The 26,817-nt window shown below is 36.8% G+C and overlaps 2 protein-coding genes across 3 annotated transcripts; one reads left to right on the top strand and one right to left on the bottom strand.

Moving 5' to 3' along the window:
* The first annotated feature begins 659 nt into the window (after positions 1-659).
* On the top strand, positions 660-20,510 carry LOC107092107 (protocadherin Fat 4-like). Of its 2 annotated transcripts, XM_015386405.1 has the most exons (17): positions 660-929; positions 1,027-1,145; positions 1,793-1,981; positions 2,168-2,509; positions 3,639-4,552; positions 5,861-6,035; positions 6,152-6,332; positions 7,352-7,602; positions 7,686-12,014; positions 12,105-12,206; positions 13,909-14,210; positions 14,287-14,372; positions 14,823-15,002; positions 15,155-15,282; positions 16,842-17,059; positions 17,146-17,404; positions 17,846-17,928. In XM_015386405.1, exons 1-17 carry the CDS (start codon positions 844-846, stop codon positions 17,857-17,859), a joined length of 7,875 nt encoding a protein of 2,624 aa, XP_015241891.1. In that variant the 5' UTR covers positions 660-843; the 3' UTR covers positions 17,860-17,928. The 2 variants fall into 2 exon arrangements, with proteins under 2 accessions (XP_015241891.1, XP_015241890.1); XM_015386404.1 differs by having other exon boundaries at positions 660-1,145; positions 1,747-1,981; positions 17,897-20,510.
* A 2,400-nt stretch (positions 20,511-22,910) lies between these two features.
* Positions 22,911-24,190, bottom strand: LOC107092098 (olfactory receptor 52E8-like). Its single transcript, XM_015386386.1, has one exon. The coding sequence runs from the start codon at positions 24,097-24,099 to the stop codon at positions 23,143-23,145; it is 957 nt and encodes a 318-aa protein (XP_015241872.1). The 5' UTR covers positions 24,100-24,190; the 3' UTR covers positions 22,911-23,142.
* Between the last annotated feature and the right edge of the window lie 2,627 nt (positions 24,191-26,817).

The following is a 26,817-nucleotide window of genomic DNA, read 5'->3' as shown; positions in this document are numbered from 1 at the left end:
ATATAAACATAAAATGTTTGGATCATTGATTGATCAAAAAATAAGTAACAAAATGGAAGCAAATGCTTTGATTTATTTTTAAGGAATGCATTTATGTAACTCTTGTTGAATCTGTCTGAAATTCTGCATAGAAGAACACTTTACAGGGTATGTTTCCCTCTGTGACATTTTAAAGTTAGTCAAAGTACATCTAATCCTATTCGCTCAACAACTTAAAAAGAGGTCAGGAATAGTACTTCTTGTGTTTGGTGTTTCTAACTCCTCTCAGAGGAATGACCTGGTTTTGAATTCCCAGTTGTAGTCACTGGATACACAAATTGTGAAGGAGACCACAATCACTTAGCAGGGATTCAAATTTCTGTTTATGGAACTCCTCTCAGCAGTCCTGCAAAAAGTTGGGCTTTTCTCAAAGGGATTTTTCTAGTAAAAATAAGGTCAATGTGTTTCTGAAGTCTTCGAAACACTAATTCTGAATGTAGTTATGAGTCACTTCTAAGTTGTGCACTCTAGATAAAACACAATTTCTGCTTTGCCGTACTGTCAGCTCACTTTTAATACTTATGCAGAGTGGAGCCCACCCCCACCTACTCACCTTTCTCTCATTTTAACCTGTTCCTGAAAGCTGTCACATTCTCAGCACCAGTCCTTTCCCTGAAGAAGTACAAACCCAGTGAACTAGATGCGACTTTTCACTCTGCACAAAGAACCTCAATTCTGCAACAAAACCGCAAGGAGAAAATTCAAAACTGCTGGAATCAAACACAGGGTAGGACAAATATTTTATTTAGACTTCTGCATATTTAAGGGATTTTAAGAACAGATTGAAATGTATATATTTTGATAATGTGGCGATTTGCTTTCTTCCTGTGCTTTGGCCTTGGCAGTTGCATGATTTCAGCCCAGTCAGGATTTTTTACGAGAGAGATCAAGTAATCACTTCGGACACCTAGTTTTCTATTTGTTGGGCTGTTTGGAGTCAGTACCTTACCTGTTCATGCTGCACATTTTTTTTTACTTTTTGCACAGGATCCTACTTCTAGAGTTTACTTTGTCATCAGGTCAAATAAATGGGTACCTGGGAGATAAACCTTTAATGGAAACTACGACGTATGAGCAAAATCATGATTTTGTCATTGCTTTTTTGGGTAAGTTGGATCACTAATTCATAAGTTGTTAAAACATTTTGTTTTAAAACGATCAGTAAATATAAGGGTGGGGCAGTAACTTTGAACAAAAATGTACTTTTAGGAGTATTTTCACTGTATCATGCTTTTACATGAATAATGAAGCATCACTACACTTACTCGAGTAAAATTTTTCCCTACTCTACATACCAAGAGTAACTTTACTGAATGTAGAACAAGTGGATTTGAACCTAAATTTCACATGACACAGTCAAAGTTTCACTACAATCAATAGCTTGTTGTTTTTTTTTTTTTTTTTTTGCACCCTAGCTTTGTTGTTTCCTTTGTTATTTCTATCTGTTAAATCTTCTATGACAATGAGGTTGAGGTAGTAATTAAGAGATGCCATTTAACCTAATATAATTAAACATGATATTATGAAATGTTACTCGGTTAATAATAAAACTTTATCAGCTTATGGCTTTAACTCGAGTGAACATATATTAAGTATGTGCTACTCTTACCTGAGTACAAGTTTTGATAATAACATATGTATACAGTATATGTATGTGGTGACTAAGATGCATTAAAGATTGTTTCTTTTTATCTCATAATTACACAGGGTTTTAATATGGTGGTCTGCCATGAGCCTTTTTTGGTAAATTCAGAGAATCTGAGAAGTGGGAGAGAATTTTCTGATGTTAAGCAGCATAAGCTTCCTTCCTGGTATAATACATCTGTCGATGCAGAGCTGAAACATGGGGCCATCGGCTCGTTGGCTCATAGCAGATGGCAAGCACAGATGGCTTTCTCCAAAACTGTTTATTCATTTCAATTAAAGGAGGACACTATGCCAGGTTCGCATCTCTTCTTCTGTTAGAAAACATGGATGTTTGTTAACAACAGTTAATCTCATGCTCAAAGTATCTTCTTGTTTTATCTTATTTTGTCTTCACACTGCGAACATAAATACTATTTTTTTTTTTTCATTTCTTTTTCGTTTTATTGGATCACAGAGCACTTATCTGCATTTGTGTTTCTAGGAACTGTTGTGGGAAAGCTGGAAGCGAAGATGGAGTTTCCCACACCTATCACATACTCGGTTCAGGAGGACGATGGGGAGAACATGTTCCTTCTAAACCCCATCTCTGGGGAATTCCTTTTATCCCGTAACCTGGACTTTGAAACACAAAGGTTTTACATTCTCACAGTGGAGGGGCAGCAGGGGGACTTACAAGCATCCAGTGCCAGAGTCTACTTTAATGTGCTCGATGTCAATGACAACCCTCCTGTTTTCAGTCGGAGCAACTACTTTGCATCACTACTGGAGGACACACGTGTCAGAACTTGCTTCCTGTCTCTGAATGTGTCAGACAAAGATGATGGTAAGAGTCTACCATGGTATACAGGACTTCTTCAAGTCATTTAATTATTTTCTTTAAATCCAGACTTCAAACTTTACTTCTCATCATACTAATCTAATGTAAATCAAGGATAAATTAAAAAAAGAAAAAGATCCCTAAGGTTCACTATAATCTAATATAGAAAATGGACTGAGTTTTAAGACAAGAAGGAATAAGAGTCACATGGCTTTTTGGAGAGCTCCTGCAGAATAGGAAGCGAGTCTTCCTTCCCTATTGTCCTGATTTTGATATATAGACGAAGGCAATAATGTTTGAAGTTTAGGTATTTTTCAACGGCATGGAAGCCTGGAAATTAAGCCATTGTTGTCAAGTTCTGGTCTTGCATGTTTTAATTCTTTCCCCATTCAATACATCTGATTCTTTGTGCATGGTTCACTATCTCACCTCTTCACATCTCAAAATGCGATATATGCAACCAACAGAGGATATTTTATTTTTTTGCAAAACATTCAGTTACAATTTTCTATGGGAGCTGCTTCTCTTTCAAAGAACCATCAAACCTTAAGTAACTAATGAGGGCTGTACAAACCTGTCTATCAAAACCAGACATGGGCAATGTGGAGTCAACAAGTCATCTCCATGTCATGTATTTAATCTACCCAGCCAATTAACCAGGTGAGTCCAATCTGCACAGGTTAATTCAAGGTGAAGATTGGACTCACCTGCTTCAGTGGCTGGGTAGAACAAATACATGACATGGAGATGACTTGTTGACTCCACATTGCCCATGTCTGATCAAAACTAAGCCAGAATTGCTTATTTCATATTTCCTTGCATTGAAATGTTGATGTTAATATGGAGGATTTATAAAGTTACCACAAGTAAAACTCATTTCAATACTTGAAAATGACAAAACTATGTGAGAACCTTTCTCTCTTTTCTGATTTTGATCAGGGTTAAAATGAGTCTTTTATTATAAATGTTATCTTATGGCTATAATTTATGCATAATAGGTTGAATAATTCTAAAGTCTCTAATGACATTTAATATATAATATATTAAGACAGGATGTGTGAGGAACATAATTTGCATATGAGAGAAAGATATTGAGAAGATGTCAGTGTTGCTGTTTTTGTCTTCTTCCTTCTAGGTGAAAATGGACAAGTGGAACTGATGGTTGCCAGCGGTGATGAGCTGGGCATGTTCTTCATACACTCAGCTGGTATTTTATGCCTGAACAAAGAGCTGGACAGAGAGAGTCAAGCTTCCTTTAATCTGACTGTCACAGTCAATGATTGTGCCCTGCCAGTGACTTCACAGCTCACCAGCACAGCACATATAGTTGTGATAGTGGAGGATATCAACGACAATGCTCCATTATTTCTGTCTGCCAAACATGTTAGTATACCAGAGGACTCTGCATTGCATTCCGTTATTATGACTGTACATGCTGAAGATAAAGACGCAGGATCCAATGCAGAGATTTTGTATTTTTTAAGCAACACTTCTAGAGGGACATTCAGTATTGATGACAGAAGTGGAGAGACTTTCCTGGAGGAGATACTTGACAGAGAAAAGATGGACACTTTGAATATTACCGTGATAGCTACTGATATGGGTTCACCTCAAATGACCAGCACAATGACTTTCATGGTCCATGTCGAGGATGTAAATGACAATGAACCTGTGTTTTCACAAAGCAACTACAGTCTGCTCATCAAAGAAGATGTTCGAAGAGGGACAATTCTCATTCACGTTAAAGCATGGGATCAAGATATTGGTTTAAATGGACTAGTGCGATACATGTTGACCCCGGTTGGTCCTTTTGTGGTTGACAGAGTTCGAGGTGTGCTGTACATCATGGATAAACTTGACAGAGAAAAAAATTCAAATTACACCTTAATTTTAACTGCTGTCGATCAAGGGGATGTACCTAGATCTGCTACCACTGTTGTTAGCATCACAGTGCTGGATGTTAATGACGTGACGCCGCTGTTTTCTCCAGAAACCCTGATCATTCATGTGAAGGAGAATGAAATCAATCCATCTGAGCTTACATACCAGGTACCACCATAACTCATGCTTCATACTTGATGTAGACGTTATTAGGCATGGGCCTTTATGAAACTGTCACTGTATGATATGCCTGAGGAAAATAACCATGGTTTTATGGTGTCACAGCTGCAACACTGGAAAAAGTAAATATTACTGTTACAGTTTTATTAAATATATCAAGATTGTATTTAGTAAACATATTCATAAGTAGACTTTGCTGAAAATATATAAATGTATACAAAGTAATAAAAGTATAAAAACCTCCTAGTCATCTGCCAAGATGTGCTATCTGCTGAGATTGCAGATATTTTGCCACCAATGTATTTCTTGTTTTTGGTTTGAAAACCATGTTATTGAAATAAAAGTAATAGATAGGGCTCCTTTGGGCAGCAAGCTACAGCTCTTTGGCTCTTAAGAAACATTTCTGAACATCCAATCTGTCTTCTTTGTAAAGTAGAGTATGTAAAAAAAGAGTTTCTTATCTGGATGACTGGTAGCATAAAGCAGAAGGTAGCGTAGAGGCAGCATAATGTCAATCTTTTCAATATAAAGAAAGGAAAAACTGACTCTGCTCTCATTGGGAAGCCATTACAAGGATTTTGAACCGCAGATATTGTATGACGTAAGATATTTATAGGTTACTAATAGAATTTGGAATCCACCTTATTTCTACAATCCTTTATGATTTGTAACAATTATACAGTAGGTGCAACTATCATTCATTGAAGCTGACTTGCATGACTGCATGCATTATGACAGTTCTTTTAAAATAAATAAGCATAAAAAACATGACTGATTACCAATTAATATTTTTTGCACTAGTAATCTGTATAAACTTTTTTAATGACATGTCACACATGACAGAAATGTAAAGAAGTTGACAGAAAGTAGGAAAATCTATTGAGAAGCCAATATTTCCTCCCTGATGGATGCTACATTGTGGGCCAAAGGGCTTTCTTTCTTGTGTTTTTTGAAAGCAGCAGCCATATTAAAGCCGCCAACTGAAGGAACAATTTCACTTCTCTTTCGGTTCATGTTTAAGTTGGGATTTATCTGAATATGAGAGCAGCATTAAAATAGACATTTAATAAAACTAATTCAGTTAGTTAAAAATACCACTTGCTAAATATGACTACCTACAAAAAAATGCTTTACTTCTAAATCTTACTATAAGCTGCATCCACAATTAATCCTACAAGGACGAGAATAAGGTATATTCCTAGATACATGGAACCGCCTCATGCCAAGTGAACAGAATCTTTTAATCTTATTTATCCATATGTAACAATCCTTTGCTTTGTTTTGTTGTTTTTGTAGGTTTCAGCCTTGGATCAAGACCTTGGGATCAACAGTCAGCTTCATTATTTTATACACAAAGATAAGAGTGATGGTCTGTTCTCTGTCACTCCTGATGGTGCGTTTAAGATTTTACACAGCTTGGACAGGGAAAAAGAATCATTTTATGTTGTCATCATCACAGCAGCTGATTCAGGTAATACATCTTACAGAAGAACTGCAGTTAGTGCAATGTCAGTATATAAATAACATTTAAAAAATATTTTTTTCAAACAAATTTAACTCCATTAATATAACTTTGTATATTTGAAGGTTTGCCCCCCTTAACCGGCACACTGACAATCCATGTCCTTGTGGATGATGTCAATGATAACCCTCCTGAGTTTTCAGAGGATCTCTACAACACTATAGTATCTGAGGACAGTCCAATAGGCACAGTGTTTGCAATGATATCAGCATTTGATGCTGACGAGGGCGTGAGCGGTGAAGTCAGGTGAACAGTCACTTTAAAAAAGGGTTTTATGTGGCAGACCAACAAAATTTTGTGAAGTTTTTTTTTTCCTACTAATATAATTGTAAAAATTCTGGTTGGTATTTACATGTACCCCTCTTCACCCTGATACCCCTAAATAAAATAAAATGTAACCATTTTCCTTAAGATCTAATGTTATCCACAAGATGAAGTGGCCTAAGTCACTGACTGTAATGTTGGGACCAGGTTTAAATCCTGGTTGTGTCAGGGACAGCTAGTGGTGTAAAAACTTTGTCAAGTCTGAGCAAATCATAATGTGGCAACGTATGAATACAGGAGCAGCCAAACGGACACAAACAGACATTTAGCTTAAGATCTAAGGTAATAGATCATCAATTAAAACTCTTCAACAAATGTAAGGAATGGGTAAGGTCAAAACATAATCAAGTTTTAGAATGGCTTATTCAAAGTTTAGAAATAAATGTGTGGGAGTGGCGGCCAAGTGGTTAGGGCATAGAGGTTGGAATCCTGAGGTTCTGCTTTTGAGCCCCACTCCCACAGACTGACACTTTGGGTCACTGAGACCCTTAACCCCACTACTCCACAGGCGCCGCACAACAGCAGCCTACTGCTTCCCAAGGGGATGGGTTAAAGGCAGAGAGTTAATTTTGTTGCTCTGTACTTGTGACAGTGTAATGACAATAAAAGCTAAAAAGCTGGAAATGCTTATTCCTTTTAATCTACCTTAACAGGAATGCAGCTTTTAATGCAGCTAAAGGTGGACTTAGCAAGTTCAAACCCGGTGGGGCTGAATATACACCTCTGTCATATTTTTTTGACGATTGTTTATAAAGAAAGAAAGGGAACCATGAATAGTTTTTTTTCTTTATAACTATGCTCTACTTTGCATTGGTCTGCCACATAACAGAATAAATCACAACAGTTTATGGTTGCACCTTGACAAAATGTGAAAGTTCAGAGGCTTTATTGTTTTATGAGGCACGACATACTAAGAACGTTAAATTTTGTCTCCTAATTAGGTATTCAATGGAAAACACGGATGCACCTTTTGCTATTGAGGAAGCATCTGGAGAACTGTTTTCAACTGATTTTCTAGACAGGGAGACTGTAGCCTTCTACACACTGACAGTGATTGGAACCGACATGCATCCCACACAACCTCTTTCAAGCTCTGCACTTGTTACTGTCCTGGTTGGTGATATTAATGACAACTGGCCTCAGTTTCTGGATAGTCCCTTCGTAGCTTATGTACCCACAGAGTTTCTTCCAGGTAAGATGCGCTGCTCCCTTGTGACAGGAAAGGTGGCACTGTTTTGAATAGAATTAACTTTTTTTGTTTCATTTTTTCCATAGGCTCAGTTGTTTGTGCAGTGAAAGCTATTGATGGAGACACTGACATGAATGCGCAGCTGCATTATTCATTATATGGACAAACTTCAGACCTGTTTTCCATTGATCCAAACAGTGGCACAGTATTCACTTCTAATTCACTGAAGACAGAGGATATTATTATCAATGTGCATGTAGAAGATGGGGGTGAAAATCCCAAATTTGACACCACTACTATCAGTATCAGGTTTCAGAACATTTCTGATTTCCCAGAGATGACTGTGGATGTTTTGAGTTATTCTCTCTTTGAGGACCAACCAGTGGGAACAGTAGTGGCTGTTATTTCTGCAGCAAGCATCAGAGCTGAACCCATTTCTTTTTATCTTGCTTCTGGAAACTTTGAAGACATGTTTCATGTAGACCAATTAGGTGGAGCGTTGACAGTTCACAACTCACTGGATTATGAAAGCAAAAGGGAATTTTCTCTACTGATAGAAGCCAGAGACTCTGGCTGGCCTCCATTTTCATCATTTTTAGAAATTCAAATAAATATAACTGATGTAAACGATAACCCCCCCCAGTTTACCCAAGCTGAATACAGGTGTGAGATTTATGAGAATTCCCCACCATCTATAGTTTGTGATGTTCTTGCAATCGATGCAGATTCGCCCACTTACAGCACAGTATGGTACAAAATAACAGAAGGAAATATTGATGAGTCTTTTATGCTTGACCCTGAAAATGGTTTGGTTAGCACCACCATAAGTTTAGATAGAGAAAGTATTCCTTTTTTTAATTTAACAGTTGAGGCGGCAGAGCCTGGTAACCCTCTTCATACAGATCATGCAACAGTCATCATTGCTGTTTTGGACAGGAATGACAATGCACCTAGTTTGTCTCAAATGTATCTTGCAGAGGTTTCTGAAGATGCTCCTATAGGTTACACAGTTCTGCAAATCACCTCAACTGATGATGACACTGATTCTAATGCAGAAATTAGTTACCATATATCTGACCATAATCAGGATCTCCCTTTTGATATTGAGTCCAGCACTGGATGCATCACCGTTAAAAGGTCTCTGGACAGGGAGAAGCAAGATCAGTATGTATTAAAAGTAAATGCCAATGATTCAGCATGGAGTGTTAGCACTGATGCAACTATCTTTGTTTTAGATTTCAATGATATGAGACCAGTTTTTTCTAAAGATTTGTACTCAGTTGTCATCCCCGAAACCAAACACCCAGAGGTTTTTGTTTTGCAGGTCTCTGCAACAGATGCAGACATTGGACTAAATAGTGAGGTTATCTATATAATTGAACCCTCAAATGATTTCTTTGGGGTAAATACTTCTTCTGGGGAGGTCTTTTCAAAGCAGGCTCTCATTTTAAACAATTCAACTTTTGAAATCTATACCTTCACAGTTGCTGCCTTTGATTGTGGCAGCATCCCTCTGCACAGCAATACCAGTGTCACAGTGAGATTAGAACCATTTAACCACCACCCTCCAATGTTTTTGCCTTTACCAGCCTTTATTGCCATTCCATATAATCTACTGGTAGGATCTGAAGTAGTAAAACTCACTGCAACAGATCCAGATGTCAATAGCAGTGATTTTATTGAGTATAATGTCAGTGGAGGTAATGCATCTGATCTCTTTGGGATTCAAACCAACAGTGGAAAGGTATTCCTAAATCATAATCTAGCAGAAAGGGAAAATCAGTCACTTACTTTATTAGTTGAAGCCATAGATAAAGGTTTTCCTCCATTAACTTCTCAAACTAAAATCAGCATTAAGATAATTGGGACTAATCAGTTTTCTCCAACGTTTGGTGAATCAGATGTCACAATCTCTGTCCCAGAAGACTTGCCTGTTGGATCAGTGGCTGGGAAAGTTCAAGCTGAAGATTGGGATTATGGTCCTAATGGTGAAATTACATACTGCATAAGTGCTGAAAATCAACATTTTCCAGTCTCTGTAGGAAAATTCTCTGGGCTACTAACACTTACCACAGAGCTTGACTATGAAAAAGAAAGCAGTTATTATCTGCGTATAAAAGCAACAGATGGTGGATGGATATCTAAATATGCCTGGTTGAATGTTACTGTGATAGTTATGGATGTAAATGACAATCCTCCGGTCTTTTTGTTGTCTGAGTATTTCACAGCAGTGACGGAAAATTCAAAAATTGGAACAAGTATTCTAGATGTGAAGGCCACTGATATGGACTCAGGGATAAATGCACAAATATCCTACTCTCTGATTGCTGGTAGTTTGGATAAATTTGCACTTGATCCAAGAAATGGGATTATTTCTACTTTGGTTGTCTTTGATTATGAACATAAACACATATTTGATATTACAGTGAAAGCTTCAAACACTGCTAAACACACCTTGTTCAGTCTGGCTCATGTCATCATTCACGTCTTGGATGTTAATGAATTTAGCCCAACCTTCATTCAAGAAAGTTTTAGCTTTTCAGTATTCAAAAATGTTCCAGTTGGAACATCAATAGGAAAAGTAGCAGCCACTGATAATGACAGTGGTCCTCAAGGTGAGGTGTTTTATCTAATGTTTGGCTATGGCAAGCATTTAGGCTTTGATGTTGTTCAACTTACTGGAGATATATATACAAGTGGTAGTTTGAGAAACCAAGGCAACAGCAACATAACTTTAAAGGTCTTGGCAAAGAACTCTGGCGTTATAAATGGCACAAACATAGCTGAGACATTGGTCAACATTAATGTAATCGATACAAATTATGCACCAATTTTTAGCTCCACGTGCTATGAGGCAAATGTTAAGGAAGACAGCCCAATTGGGACATTTGTATTAAATGTAAGTGCTTATGACCATGACTCCGTACTCCACTGGAATCGATTCTTCTTTACGATAGTAGATGGAAACACAAACTCCTCTTTCTCCATTGATCCACTTAGTGGTATTGTCTTAGTAAACTCTCCTCTTGATCGGGAACTGTGGCCTACTTATAATCTCACTGTTACGGCCACTGATAATGGTTCTCCACCAGCCACCGGGACAACAAATGTGATTGTGACTATAGTTGATATTAATGACAATGCCCCCAAACTCATGACAACTAATTTTCAAGTAAAGGAAAATCAACCTGAAGGAACCATTGTTGCCAAATTACACGCCTTTGATTTTGATTTACCACCAAATCAAGGTCCTTTTATCTTTTGGTTATTAAATTTGTCAGCAGAAAGTGCTTTTTTTCTTACTCAGGATGGAGTTTTACTTACCTCACGTGTTCTTGACCGGGAACATATCACTGACTATCGATTGCAGGTGGTGGTAAAAGATACAGGGTTTCCGATCCCACTGTCTTCAACAACAACGCTTCACGTTATGGTAGAGGATGAAAATGATAACGCCCCATTACCACGAAACATCTTTATTGAGGTTAAATATTTTGGCAGTTTTTTTAATGGAGGCATGATTGGTAACGTGCATCCTGAGGATCATGATGAGTCTGATAGATTCCTGTGTGTCATTAAAAATGGCCCAATGAACATGTTTAAGATACCCAACGGCACATGTGAGCTATGGTCGTCCCCTTTTCAGGGAGAGGCCACATTCAATGTCACGGTGGAGGCAACCGATCAGGTTCACTTTCCAGTAAATAACAGTATCTATGTAAACTACAAAGGTTTTACAAATGCATCTGTAGACAGTTGCATATTATTCTACATATTCTCACCCTCAATGGAAAACTTCTTAACTAATAGTTATTTAAAGTTTGTGAAAGCCCTGGACAGCCTCTTCAACCTTCAGGCTTCAAAGACTCATGTATTTGGAATCAAGCATATTGGCATGGACATACTACTACTTGCTGCTGTGAAAAACTACAATGGGCAATATCTGAACAATAAGGTAGCAAGTAGTATATCTGCTGGACATAAGAGGTTACTGGAGTCCCAAAGCAATGTGACAATTTCTCACATTACCAGTGATCCATGCCTTATGAGCCCTTGCCAGAATGGTGCCACATGCAACAAAAACATTCACATCAGCCAGGTTGTTGCTGTCCTAGAAAGCCTGGCTGTCATTTTTGTGTCACCACAGAAAGAGATTTTTAATTGTACCTGTTCCATTGGATTCAGCGGTTCACTGTGTGAAGATGACATTGATGAATGTGAGCTGAATCCCTGTGAAAATAACAGCACATGCGAAAACACCTTTGGAAGTTTTCACTGTTACTGTCAGAGTGGCTTCTCTGGCTCTCTCTGCTCAGCTGATGTGGATGAGTGCCTTAAGGTGAAGTGTCAAAATGGTGGGACGTGTATTCAGTCGCAGGAGAGATACTACTGTCAGTGTGTGGCTGGATTTGAAGGTAGTGTTAATCCTGTAAAAAACAACATTTAATAGGTGTTACCAAATGAAGATTAAGATGTCTGTAAAACCTGTTTCTTTATATTTTCAGGAGAACGATGTGAATGGCTCAAAGATCATTGCAGATCTACACCATGTTTTCAGGGCCAGTGCATTAACCTACAAACAGGGTTCCTCTGCAACTGCCCCTTTGGTGAGAATAAATGTGATGCAAGCGTGAAAGATTAAAAAGAAATATGGAAAAAACCAAAATGGAAAAACAATGAGCTGTTAATGTGTTTGGAGCTTTTGTAAAAAGACTAATTTTATATATTTAAGATTTTTTATTTTGTTATAATACTGAAGAATCATTCATAATATTATAGGCCGTCACTTGTTCATTGAATTCGAATACATTTTTTTTCAAAAGCATATAGTGACTTGGTGACATCTGATGATAATCTACATTTAGACCAATGTAATGTGTTTTTTACTAATGCATGACATGATTGCAAAACAATTTGTGATAAACTAGTGGTGGGATGGGATTATTATTTTTAATCAAGTTAATTAAATGGTAAAAAGGGTAAAAGACCTGTACTTATGTAGCTCTTTTTCAACTCAGGAGACTTGACCAAAAAGCTTTACACTACATTCAGTCATTCATACACGCATGGTGGCGAGCAACATTGTAGCCACAGCTGCCCTGGGACAGTGAGGCTGCCGTACACTGGCGCCACCATGCCCTCTAACTACCATCAGTGGGCAATTTGGGTGAATTGTCCTGCCCAAGGAAACAACAACATTTCAGGGCAAACTCCTGCTTCCCATACCACTGTTGCCCCAGGGTCTGTAAATAATCACATGTCTATAATTAATTAATTGATTAATCGAAATTAGTCGCATTTTAATCGAAAAACCCACAGCAACACGTATTTTTTGTACCTAATTGGATATTTAAGCTATTCAACCATTGGATTGGTTGAATGTTATAATCAGTGTGAATAGTCCACGAACAATAATTATAGGGGAATTTATTCCACTAAATATGATAAAAATTATATATTTAGCAACAAGGAATACCATATTGTTTGTAAGAGATTTATTTTTGCTATAAACAGAAGCTTCATTTCTAATACTGACATAACTTTGACAGTTCAGCTCTGCATAGAGCATTGCCTTCAGGGGCCTGACAATAAGGAGCATTTAGCACATCAGTGCAAAAAGGCCTGTCTGTGGCTGGCTGGTTGGTGTAGTTCATATAAATACTGTTAAACAAATCACATGCAGAGACGAAGCCAAGAGCGCACAGAAATGTTGTTGAGCGCATTAAAAAGTGCACAGGTGATGGAACAAAAATTGACAGAGTTAAGCCCGTCGCAGACAGCTGCACACTGGTCTTATCGCGTGCTGACACTGGTGACTGCACACTCATGTCGGTGGCACTAAAATGAAGGCATACTCAGATAGCAATTATTATGGTGGCCAGAAGCTCAATTCTACCACAGCATGAATTTAAATAAAGATTTAAAGTTATTCGATCCGACCAATGGTTTAAAGCTTGAATATCCTCAGTAGACCAACACCCTTTCATGCCACTTGTGCGTCACATCTACATGTTAAAATACTTTTAATTAATACATCAAAATTACCAATATTTAAGTTGTGGCCTAATATAAACAATACTGTTAATCTGTAGAGCCACAGACTCCTTTAAAATGCTAAACTCATTGTCCTTTTCTAACATTGTCATTGCAAAATGCTCTCTATTCCTTCTGTTTTGCATTAACATCAATATTTTTTATGCAAAAAGATGATTTTGGTATTATTGCACATATTAGCACCAAAATATCTGTCTTTAAAAAAAGTTAATGACTTCACACTAGTGAATTTTCTGCAATTTATTTTTCTTTCAGGAGTCAGTGGTATCCACTGTGAAGAGCTAAGTTACGGATTTGAAGAAATGTCCTTCATAGAGTTTCCCCCACTGGATAGCAGGGCTAATTTAATTTATTTTGAGTTTGCAACAGTGCAAAAAGACTCCCTACTCTTGTATAATTCTGGAACATCAACCAGCAGAGAATTCTTGGCATTGGAGATACTTGGTGGTACAATACAACTCTCTTATGACCTGGGCTCGGGACCTGTAAGGTTGCAGACATTTAAACAAGTTGCAGATGGGCTTTTTCACAGTGTTACTGTAAGGAGGATTGGCAATGTGAGTTTGAACTATTTACACAAGATTGATCAGTCATACATTATAACATTTTAATGCAGATCTGTAATTTTAACAGATGGGATCTTTGATTGTGGACAACTGTACAGATGTTGAGAACAATGGATTTTGTTTTTCAGAAGATGATGGCATCATCTCAGAAAGGTACCTATAAATTAAAGGCCAACAGACATCTGATCCCTTTTCTATTAGTTCTGAAAACCCAGTCCTATGATGTCCATCAGAATCAAAATATGTTGAGGTAAACAGACCACTGGCAGTTCTCTGCAACTGTGGCTCTGTAATTCTAAGGGAGACCCTGGTCTGTCCTGTTTGGTACTATGAAGCAATTCCACAGGATGTCATGTATCAGATAGAAGGAGAGAAAAAGTGGCAATGAAAAAAAAATTGGTAACTTTGGGGAACAAAGTAAAATCTGTCAACGGTTTAATCAAAATAACATACAGACAGTTTGATTGATCTTGAAAAACTCTTGTGTCTACAAGAGTGTCTTGGATTTAGTACTTATAAAAACAAGTTAAATGTGTATGTTTTTTTTTTAGCTTGTTTGACCAACCTAGTTAAATGATTTGTCTTCATCTTTTCATTTTCTAGGACTCTGGATGTTGGCATTACCAACTTGACATTTGGTGGAATGAGGAGTCTGGAATTGATTTTACAACATCCAAATCAGATAAAAACACATGATTTTGTTGGATGCATTAGAAATATTTACATCAATGGCATCCTGCTGAGACCTTCTTTTGGTCTTGCAACATATAATGTCTTTAACAGGTAGTGTTTTAGACAATTACCACATACCATGAATTAACAAACAAATTTTCTATTGTAATGCAGCAAGTTTATCCGTCTTTTTTGGACATACCGGTATCTTAGTAAATCCAAGGAAGATTTACATTTTTTTTCTCCTAATTATTCAAAAAAAGGTGTCTTCGGACAGTAACTTCAGAATGCAATGGCGCCCCATGCAAGAATGGAGGAATATGCCATGACCTTTGGTCGGACTATGTTTGTGAGTGCAAAGCTGCCTTTAGAGGAAGAAACTGTGATACAGGTAAAAAAAAAAAAGTACACAGACGGACGGACGGATGGATGGATAGATAGAGAGAGATTGGTTGGTTTACAACGAGCGAAGCTGCTGAGCAAAGACACAACATAGCAACAAGCACTCACTCACTGAAACATCAAATTATTGGTATGGTAGGGTGACCAGACGTCCTCTTTTTCCCAGACATGTCCTACTTTTCATACCTAAAATAATGTCCAGAGGGAATTTCAAAATTGTCCGGGATTTTGGTCGACTACTGTGCAGCAGAACTGAGCTGTGAGCTCCGGGGCTGGTCGGGGCTGGGGACAGAGCGACCCGGTTCGGGTACGGTCACTCCGTCCCCAAATCTGGTTACCATAGATATGCTAGCATTGCTATCAACAGCTTAGTGACAGAATCATACTTAAAGCTACAGTTGTGATGGCCTTATGGTTAGAACAGCCCCTTGACTCAATAAAAGAAGTTTAGCAAATCCTGCTTTGAACTGTCCAAGATTTTGAAACCTGTTTTGTGTAAAATGCTTAGAGCAAATTAACAGCTGAGCCTTAAACTTTGCAGGGATATTCTGATACACAAACATCATCCATGCCTGTCGAGTCTTCGGATTCTAGGGAAGACTTTGAAAGGTTTCCCCTTCCTCTGTGCAGCCTGGAACATTGCATTTACTGTATGTCAATTTTGGAGCGTGACAAAAGTACAGGCCAGAACCAAATAAGGCAACATCCCTGAATTGACGTCAGTTCGGTGCTTCGTTTGAATTTGCCCTTTTTATGGTGGAAGTTTAGAATTGTGAGATTTGCAGAGAAAGGAGGTGTCGATGGGGTTTGAACTTCTCTGTATGTCCATTTTAGCCACTGAACTATCGTTATTCTTCTATGGCAATGTAAACTCGGTTTTGCATTCTATGACCCCTTTAATAGTCAATACCCACACTTTTTAGAGCAGCTTTCAGTAAGCCTTGGAGAATTATTTGTCTCTTGGTGTATTTTTGTCAGGTTGGAGGACATTCAATTAAAGGACATTCAATTAGAGGCTTAGGACACACATAAGTGTACATTATTAGTACAGTGAAAAAACATTACCCATTCTAAGAGTTATTTAGAATTGTTTTTTTAATGGGCATTAAAATGTTTAATAGGAATGTTGAAATCTGTTAAATAATATAGTTGAACTTAAAATGATTACATTTTTGATTGTTTTTGTGATTTGAACCCAGTTTACTTTTACAATTTTTAGTTTACTGCAGTTGACTTTTCTTAATTGATTTGTTGAAAATCTGCAAATAAAAGGAGGGCTCAGCAGGAGAACTTAAGAGTCCACTGACTTAAACCATGATGACTGTATTTGTACCACCTGTATATTTCTTTAGGGGTACAACTTAGGATTCTAGGTCTCAAAGGTCCATACTGCCATATTGCTGTGTTTCAGGAAGCTGTGTTGCTGTCATGATGACTACAGATTATCCCTCTGAGTCTACAGCGTTACACCTATATAGATTTTTTGTTTTGTTTTTATTTTGTGTAAAATTGAAACTGAGAACTTGTTTATTTCCCTTTCTGAAACAGAAATATCCGAAGAGCTTGTAATGAGCTTCAAGGGGAGTGAATACATTGAGTATGTCATCAAAGAAAGATTCAAGAGAGATCTTCTGCTCAAAGACTTAATGGATAATACTAAACAAGAAAACAAAACAGACCAAACTCTGATCACGATAAAGTTCAAAACAAAAGAGGGAGGAACCTTACTCTTTATTCCTGGGAAGACAGGAAACATTATGCTGATGGTCTGTAAAAAGATGTATATTCAACATGTGGATAGGATGTATCTGACTGATGTATTAAGATATGATTCTTTATTTTTTTTTTTCAGGTAAAAGACAGAAAACCTGTGTACACTTCCATAGACACAACCTTAGGACATAAGGCAGAGTTAACAGTTGACTTTTTAGTTGCTGATGGGCTCTGGCACAGTCTGTCCTTACTGAGCAGAGGGAGTAACAATTCTTTGTTTGTGGATGACAAAATGGTCTTAAACGTCACAGAAAGAGACATGGACTTAAAACTTGTTCATTTGGAAAAGATTTTTCTCGGTGCAGTGCCACAAAGACAAACCAAGCTCCAAAATCCAGGTAATCTGATTTATTTATTATCTGATTTATTAAGCTGTTCTTGCAATGATACATTGAAGTAATATTGATGTAGTTACAGACCAACTCATCAGGTAAACCTTGCCAGCTCCAGTTCAGGCCTCTTTTATCTTTAGACCAATCTGAGGCTTTTATGGCATAAATTAAACAAGGTGTCTGCCTATTGTCTTCTGACATCTAAGATCATTTCACACAACATGAGTTCACAAGAGCTCACTTGATTTTTTTTTGCAACTTTCTGTTAAGACGAGAAATTATCATTCTTATCATCATTTCACTGTTTTTCTTCATTGTAATGCTTTATTCTAGCTTTAACTAACCATCCTCTCCACATAAAGAAATCCAAAAATATTAAGTTGCTCTTTGTGTTAACAGAGTGACCAAGTATACTTTGTGAAGTTGTCTGTGATTGTATTATTTTAGGAGAGGAATCTTAAGAGCAATCTTGATGTCTCTACATTCTTTTGGTCACAGGATTTAATGGATGTGTGGAGCACATAAGGATCAATGGTCACACTCTTCCTATTATTGGACAAAGTTTAATGGTGGATGTCTTGCCTAGTTCAACTCTCCCCCAGTCCAGCTGCATTTCTCCAGGTGTCTGTCTCTTCTCCCCTTGCTATGAACAAAATACCTTTAGAACCTGTGTTTCAAACTGTCAGAACCGGAGGATTTGTAGACCTGCAATGCTGAACAGTTCGTGCATCTGTTTGCAGAATGTCTCTCATAATTTTTGTGATATCTGCCTTTCCACTGTAAATGAAGAGTGCTCAAATATACAGCACAAAAGGCCTTTATGGGTAATAGCTGTGGTTCTCCCTCTGATCACCATTCTGGTGGTTGTATGTATATCTGTGGGTCTGTATAGACTAAGACAACATGATTCAAACTGTTACAATGAGAACTTCCTATGCAAAAGTGGGCAAAAAACTGAAAATATAAATTTTTGCTTTGATTCCATCCAATTGCCAAAGGCTGCTCTTTCTACTGTGAAAGTTGGACCTAATGATCAACTGAGTGCATTTCAGCGAAGGTCAGATGAAAAGATTGATAATGACGCTTTTCTTTCATGTCCACAACTGAGGCTTCCAAGTGAGCTGGAGTATTTCGAGATTGGCAGCATTTGCAGTGCAATTAATTCTGACAACAACTCACTACAACTCAGCTGGGACAAACATTTATGCAGTAAAAAATGTCTTGAAAATGATTCAAACCAGTGGGGAGATTTGAGGGTGCTATTACATAAGTTAAAAAACGACAACAGGGGTAAACAAAAATGCCCCCCAGAGTCTCAAAATGTTGCCCCACTACACAAAGGATCAATTTGGAAGCTTGATACTGAGCAACAGCAGGAAAAAATACCCTGTTACACAAAAGAATTCCCTCAGCAAGAGCTCCTTGAGCCAACACAACCACTCACTTCTGAAGAAATTATCAAACTGAATGCTCAACTTGAGTCTAGACCCATAGAGCCCACTACGGTAATGGAGACCTTATCTGAATGTGAAACAGACAGCACATTTACTTTCTTGGAGTCTGAGGATAGTCAGTTTTCTATAAATTCTAGCAAGAAATACTATAGACAGGAGCAGGCCTTACCATCTGAGTGCAACATAAGGCAGAATGGTAGTTTTCCAGGTACCTTATTCTTTGAAATAACATCCACCTCCACTTTAGGTCAGGACCATTCCAAGAGTGATCCCTTTTCTATGTTTGAACAGTGGGTCACAAATATAAATGTGCCAGTGTCTTTTGACAGCTATGCTGCAGTGTTTGAAGATATTGCAGGTATACCATTGCAGGTGAGTTGTCATTGTGATATGCAAAGTGATGATGAGGAAATTATTTGAGGAATTATTTTGACATGGGATAGTTTAGTGTGCACAGTTGATAGATAATATCTGAAACACTACTTGCACAAACAGTTCTATAATATGTTTAGATCTGTAGGTCTACGAGTCTTTCTGGACTCTGGTAAATGAGGTCTTGGCAGGAATAATTCAGATTTAAAACAAAGTTATGTTTTGCTTGAATTTTTATTTTTATTTTTTTTTCTTACAAAAAATTAAGATACTTAGAAGACACTGTTAAACTGTTATTCATCACCTTGGGAAAATAAGAGAAGATAAATTAAAATTAAAAATGTGCTTGTAAAACATATAAATCATCCTTAGAAGAAATATATGTACTCAGATATGCAGTATGCATTTTTAAAACAAAGTGTAGCTTTGGCCAGGAAGGTGTATAAACTGGGCTGCTGGTCTATTTGATTGTCTTGTTTTGTTCTAACCAAAAATATCAAAAAATGCCAATACATATAAAACAGTGCATCCTAGATCCTGATAATTGCAAAAAAGGGTACGTAACCACATCCTCTCAAATTGGATGCTGTTTAGATGTGATTCATTAAAGTAAATCTTTCACAATTAGCATTGCATGCTTGAAATGTAGCACAAATATTTGCAACCTGTGAGATCTTCTTTAGCTCCTCACATCTAAGTCTATGACCCCGATTTACTTTTTTGCTTTATAATGTACTTGAATTTAGCAGGAAAAAAAAAAGTCACACTGAGCATCACGGTGTGCAGTGAACAGGCATTCAAATGTGTTCATGTTCGACAACAAGGTTGTTACAAACCAATGAGTTTCATTGTTCTGTAAGCCTAGATTGGTAAAAAAATTCTTCTTCTTGTTGGATTATTTATTTGTGCACTTGTATTTACGTATTATTCATTATTATAAAACTGATTTCATAGTGATTTTTTTAAACTGGCATCGAAGAGTAGCTGGATCATCAGCTAAAACAGCTAAATTTTGTTTATTCAATAAAGCTGGCATGCACATCTAACGTCCAGCAGACTGAGAGGGTAGAGCGCAAACAAAATAAAATAAAGATGAATGTATATCCTGCTCCTTTTTAAATTATTATTACATTGAATTTGTTTTCGCAAGCAAAAGGTTTGCCGTTTCCACACATAATGTAACAAAATCTGTGCGCGGGGGTGGACTCTTCGGTTCATGTACACTGGACCCATTTGTTTCTTCTTTTTTTTTTTAATCGTTGATTTTAAGTTGTGAAACTAATGATACATGAATTCAAAATTACATACAACATTTTTTTTCATATTATCTGTCTGTAATCATCTTGATTTACAGTTTATGTATTTAGAGTTTTATTTTATTTTCTAACCTTTTGCTGCTGCTGTAACATTTCCCCACTGTGGGACAATAAAGGGATTTTCTATTCTATTTTATGTGCTGCTTAGATTCTCTTGTGTGCTGAGAATGAGTGAACAGTGCAATATTGTGCAAGGGCACAAATTAGAGAGAAGATTGCTCCACAGTTGCTATAATAGTACTGTATTATACACAGAATATGGCACACAGATTGTGAACCAAAAGCAATGTGACTCAAGGGAACAGAGTCTGTGAAACAATTGTGTAGATAACAGTAAAATTAATAGGGGAGGATTTTCCTTAATTTTTGAAAAGAACTGCCCTTTCCACTTAAAAAAAAAGCACTTGCACAACCATGTACCTGCTCCCAAGAGTGAACGCCTATTAAACGCGTACGAGAGCGTGCAACAGCCCTTTTCTCCTTGTCCACGCTCGGTTTAAAAGTTGCTGTTGGTGTTTGTGCATCGCTCATACAAGCTTACTTTCCCAAAGAAGATTTGCAATTTCCTCTATGTCAGACTTACCACCAGTTGGTGAAAATGTGTGAAGACTAGTCTTGTTTCTCTCTTCTGGGGCCTTTCTCTTCTTCTTATACTCTTTGTAGACACTTTTTCTCTAACGACCCTCGGACATTTTCAAAGAATTGTGGTGAGAAATGTAAATTTCAATGACTGGGTGAAACTTTAGCTCACCACACTTATACACCTGTACGGAGCCCCCTGGGTGGCAGGGTAAAAAAAACAAAAAAAAAAAAACGGTGGAAATCCGTGGGCACAGATTGATAAACTGAGCGCACGGTTTTCCAATCCGTGCGCACAGATTACGAAACTGTGTTCTCGGTTTATTAACCTGTGCCTGTGGATTGAAAAACTGTGCTCTCGGTTTATTGATCCTAGCGCATGGATTAATAAACCGAGAGCACAGTTTCTTAATCTGCGCGCACGGATAGGAAAACCGTGCGCTCAGTTTATCAATCCGTGCCCACGGATTTCCACCGGCTTTTTTTTTTTTTTTTCCCTGACACCCAGGGGGCTCCGTACACCTGAAAGGGTGCATGCACAGAAAAAGATAGTGTTGTGAAAAAGATAGATGTGTTTGACTTGGGGTTTATTGATCTCTTTTAATAAATTCTTATATCTTGAGTGGAAGTTGTGGTGAATGTTGAGCAGAGCCATCTGTTTCACCGTGATTTGAGCTTGATTCACGCTTTCCTTTGTTGTTTTAACACACAGCCAGTTGGGCCTCTTTCACAAAACAATATATGGCAGAGTGTTATCTGATTAAATTACATATTTGCCACCCTTATTTGGGCATTAAAATGATAAGACATGCATAACACTGTTATTACTATACTAAAATATTGCCTAGAGAATTAATAATAAAAAAAATCCTTTCCAGACCGCACGACAGCTGCACAGACAGTTGCTGCTTTTAAAAGGCCTTAAAGCGATTCTTTCTAAGCAGGCCTTTTCTATTTATTATTTGCAAATTTTAATCCTTTTTTCAAATCACAGTTTTTATACACATAGTTACTGTACATTGTTAGTCAGAATAAAGTGAAAAATATTAAAAGTTATGCAGTCTTAGGTTTTTACATGAATAAAACAACATGTACATGCACGACTGAGACAGCAAAGTTTAAACTTTAACAATGACTAGATTTAAACTAGTTGATACTGCTTTTAAAGAAAGAAGACAAGATAGGTTGGTATGCAATTACAATAGCAGTGCTAGTTATGAATGCTGTATATACTACTACCATTTTTAAAACACATAACAGGTAAAATAAGAATAGATGCAGATGATTAATTCTACCTAAATCTTGCTAGATGGCTGTTATTATAGCTTCTTAAATTAATCTACAACAAACAGAAGTTGCAATGTGGGAACATTTCAACTTGTCAAAATATTTTTCTTATCATCTGGTCAGGTGCCAATGCTGTTTTTAAACATTTTTCTTGATATTACTCTGGACATTTTTGAGTCCTAAGACCAGTGCATAAAGATAGATTTTTGTCTAAAACAAACTAAAAATAGTATCCCTTCTAGACATTCACCGTTGACATAATCTGGAACGTTTCAGATTTCGTGTGCAGGTACATTCTTTTTACAGTTTTAGTTTAGCATTTGAATAAAAAATATTATTTACTGAACTAATTTGTTTACTTCATTTGTATTTTTGTAAGTTCTGCATACGCTTAAATGCAGAGGTTTCTAGGAAATATTTTGTTGTTTTCATTGTAAAATGCTTGTATGAAGTTGTGTTTTACATTTTGTTAACTTTTGACTTAAGATACCTAGAGGGGCTTTATTTAGGAAAAGTTATTTTCAATATGAACAAACACAAAATAATAAAACACAGCGAAAATGAAAAAAAGTTCTGGAAGAGTAAAAATAAAAATCAAAGTTCATCAAAATTAGTAAAAGTATGTCTCTTTAAAGAAATAAACACTTCCATATCTAAATTCCAAGCAGAGAATAAATAGAGAACAATTATAAAAAAAATATCTTGTCACATTTTCTGTCCTATTCACCAATTTGTCTTACTTGGGTTTTATGGTGTAAGTTTTCCAAGAGAGAAAATTCTTTGTTATTTTTTCCTTGATATCCTTTGTTTGCAAACAGTAAATTAGTGGATTTACAGCTGCTGGTATATGACTGTACAACATTACTATAACTATTTGAACAGGAACACTGAAAGTGTATCCCACAAAATTTGCCAGGTAATAAAAGCATCTTGGCAAATAGTACAAACATGTGATTATAAGTTGTGGGGTACAAGTAGACAGTGTCTTTATGCAGCCTCCAGGGGAAGATATTTTTAGGACAACAGCAATAATAACAAAATAGGATAAGATTATAAATCCCAAGGGCACCAACAAACTAATCATTGCAAAAATTAATGCAATAGTCTTAACTTCTCGTACATACTCACATCCAAGATTTGAGATTGACATGTGGTCACAGTAGCATTGGACAATTATATTTGAGTTACAAAAAGGTACTCTCAAAATTTCAAACATATTTGTAATCATAAATGATGTCGGCACTAGCCACGATATTCCACAAAGCAAGGAAACAGTTTTATTACTAAACAGGGAGGTATAACGCAGTGGAGAACAAATTGCTATAAAACGGTCCAGAGCCATCACCATCAATATAAAAGAATGAGCTGCACTAATTAAATGAACAAAGAACATCTGGATAAGACAACTATAAAATGAAACTATGCTACTATTAAACCAGTATTTTGATATAGCTTTTGGCAGGGTTACAGTTCCAAACAATAAGTCAGTTAATGCCAAATGGAAAAATATGAAATAAGAAGGTTTTTGAAGAGATCGTTCACATGCTATAAATGCTAAAATGAAAATGTTTCCACCAGCTATAGCCAAATAGAATAGAAAAAGAAGAGCTGAAACAGGTCCATAAAACTTTGGCAAAAGTCCTGGAAATCCTAAAAGGAAAAAATCTGTTATCTTTGTTTCATTAGTACTCATTATATCATTTAATAAAAAAAAGTGAACAAAATTAATATAAAGCACAAAGCTTGAAGGACTAATTAGATTTGAAACAAAAAGAGCATCTACATTAAAACATAAAAAACATGTCTTTGGAAAACCAACAAAAGCATCAGCAAAGAAGGTGAATTGATGTGTCCGTTTCCAGTAAAGTAACCCTGCTTTATCCTTTCACTGCACCAATGGCTGATAGTGTGTGCCAAGTAATTTATGGAAACAAACAAATCCCAAATGAGCCATTTTCACAGAGGAGCACCTCTTGCTTTTCTCGATAACAAAGTTACAGCTCAGCTGTGATTGTCTAAACATACAAAGTAGTCTACAGACTATGGTGCAATTGTTTTTTCCTATAACAAAAGAAATAACTCCAGCATTAACTTAGTGACACTCAATATTGCAATACACTGTGCAACAATTTTGGCTCCATTTGTTGGAATCACTCCACACCACATACAATACTCCATAGACTTTATTTCCAAAAAACAGCATTTGAGAGATTTGCTCCCTGTGAAATTGTTTCTTTTGATGCAACTTCTTTCTTAACTTGCATTCCCACATTAGAGGCAGTGAACAAAGTCAGTACACAATTGGAACATGATGGAACCCTGAAATACAGGCCTAACCAGATTTGTGACCTGATGATGCTTTTGTGCCATGGTATCCCCACTATCATCTATTGTTTCCAATATCTATATGGAGGAGGTGAGGAGCAGAGCACTCAGCACATACAAGGGAACACAACCCACTCACTGGTTCAGAAACATGGATAATACTAGCAGACATCCCAAGCCTCCCGGAAGTTCCAGGAGTCTCCCTGATGTAGATAGTTGTTCACCGATGCCCGCAAGTCGGATAAATTATCCCGGATTGGCAGTCCCCTAGTTACCACTTAAAGCTGTGCATCCTTTGAATCGGCAGAGGTTCAATCCTCGAGTAAAAAACAATAATATAATATAATATAGCAATTACAGCAGAATATAACCACGTCTAGTGAAGGTGAGGAACAGTGCTGATCTAGACCAAATGCACCATGGGGAAAGGAGGGGGCCAGCGTGTTTTCATGGGGCCACAGAAAAGCATGAAATAAAAAACAGGGCGAGGGATTCAAATATATAAAGAGAGCTGCATGAAGTGAAATTTATTTTCAATTAGGTTCAATAAAATTCTATTACATATTAGTTCAATATACATTTATAATTTAGGAATTTTACATATTTTTTACTTTATTTATGTTAAAACTACCGTTTTCTATAAAATTTTAATTAGACCTCAAGAAAAACTGTTCAATTCATTTGTAACAATTAGGGCATTTTTTATTTATTGTGGAATAAAAAAACATTTAGCAGATGAAAACTGGGATCCTATCCAAATACCACTGAAGCTATCACCTTATGGTTTTTGAATAATCAGTAAAACAGAATTTGTAAAGAAAAAGAATGAAATAGATCCAGAGGACCTATCAGTAACCATGTCTGTTTCAGCGCATATCATCATTAGAATTTCTTTTAAGTATTATGTCTTCAGTACAGGGGCCAGGACATCATCTACAGGGGCACTGGCCCCCGTTGGCCCCTGTCTAGAACCAGCCATGGTGAGGAATGATGACACCGTGGTGAAGTCCACTGTATGCTGAAGTCCCAGGAAAAACAGAAAGCACAATCGATGTTCAAGGCTACAAGATTGAAAGTATTGAAAATTAAAAAGAAAAGAAATTTGTGTATGGTTTGTTCTTTGGTTTTTTTCGTTTCATAACAAAAACGAAAAAAACAAAACAAGCATGTGGTTTTTCTGTTTTTCCGTTTTAAAACCTAAATCGAAAAAATGAAAAATCAAATTAATAGAAAATCAACAGCGTTTGAGTTTTGTTTTGCCATCTAAATGAAAATAAAATACGGTTGTTGTTTTAATATGTAGCGGTACAGGTGTTATGCCGAGATTTGCATCCCCTCGCGCGGGAGCACGCATCGCTCTAAACTCTTGCATATTGATGAGAAAACAACTGAAATCTGACCGGCCAAAACAGCACGTCGGCCCACCGGGCAAATGCCCGGTACGCCCGATTACCAGTCCATGCCTGGGGATGGGGTTCAGATTACGGGCACCCTGTGCAGTGAATACATATTTTTAAAAATCTTTTATAAAAACAGTGTTTGAGTTGGTACAGTGTTTAATCTAAAATAGCCAGTTTCACTGACATGTTGTCGCAAATGATGGTAAGGCTGGTGCACCTCTCTTAAGACCCTACCGACTCTGGTTTCTCCAGCATGAATCCCAATAGATGACAAGTATCCTGTCATAAATTTTCATCCGTACGACGGTCTTGTCTAACACACACACAAATGTAAAACACTGTGGTTCATACATGGTGCATTACAATAAGTGCCCCTGCAGTCAAAAAACAATGTGAAAATGAGATGCATAATTATAAACAATATATATTTATGCCATACTTTCACAAACCTATAATATATCAATAATAAATATATCACAGGTTTAGATTTTGGATAAAACACCAAGACAAAGTACCTCAAAATGCTTCTTTCAATTTGTTTTTCTATGACCTCTATTCAAAATTCATATTTAATGTTCAGTGTTACAAAGAAGAAGTTAAAATGTATTTGTTTGCTGCATCAAACATATATATATATATATATATATATATATATATATATATATATATATATATATATATATATA

This window comes from Cyprinodon variegatus, unplaced genomic scaffold (assembly GCF_000732505.1).
Source record: "Cyprinodon variegatus isolate N-32 unplaced genomic scaffold, C_variegatus-1.0 Scaffold367, whole genome shotgun sequence".
Lineage (NCBI taxonomy): Eukaryota > Metazoa > Chordata > Actinopteri > Cyprinodontiformes > Cyprinodontidae > Cyprinodon > Cyprinodon variegatus.
This window is presented reverse-complemented; position numbering and strand designations above follow the sequence as displayed.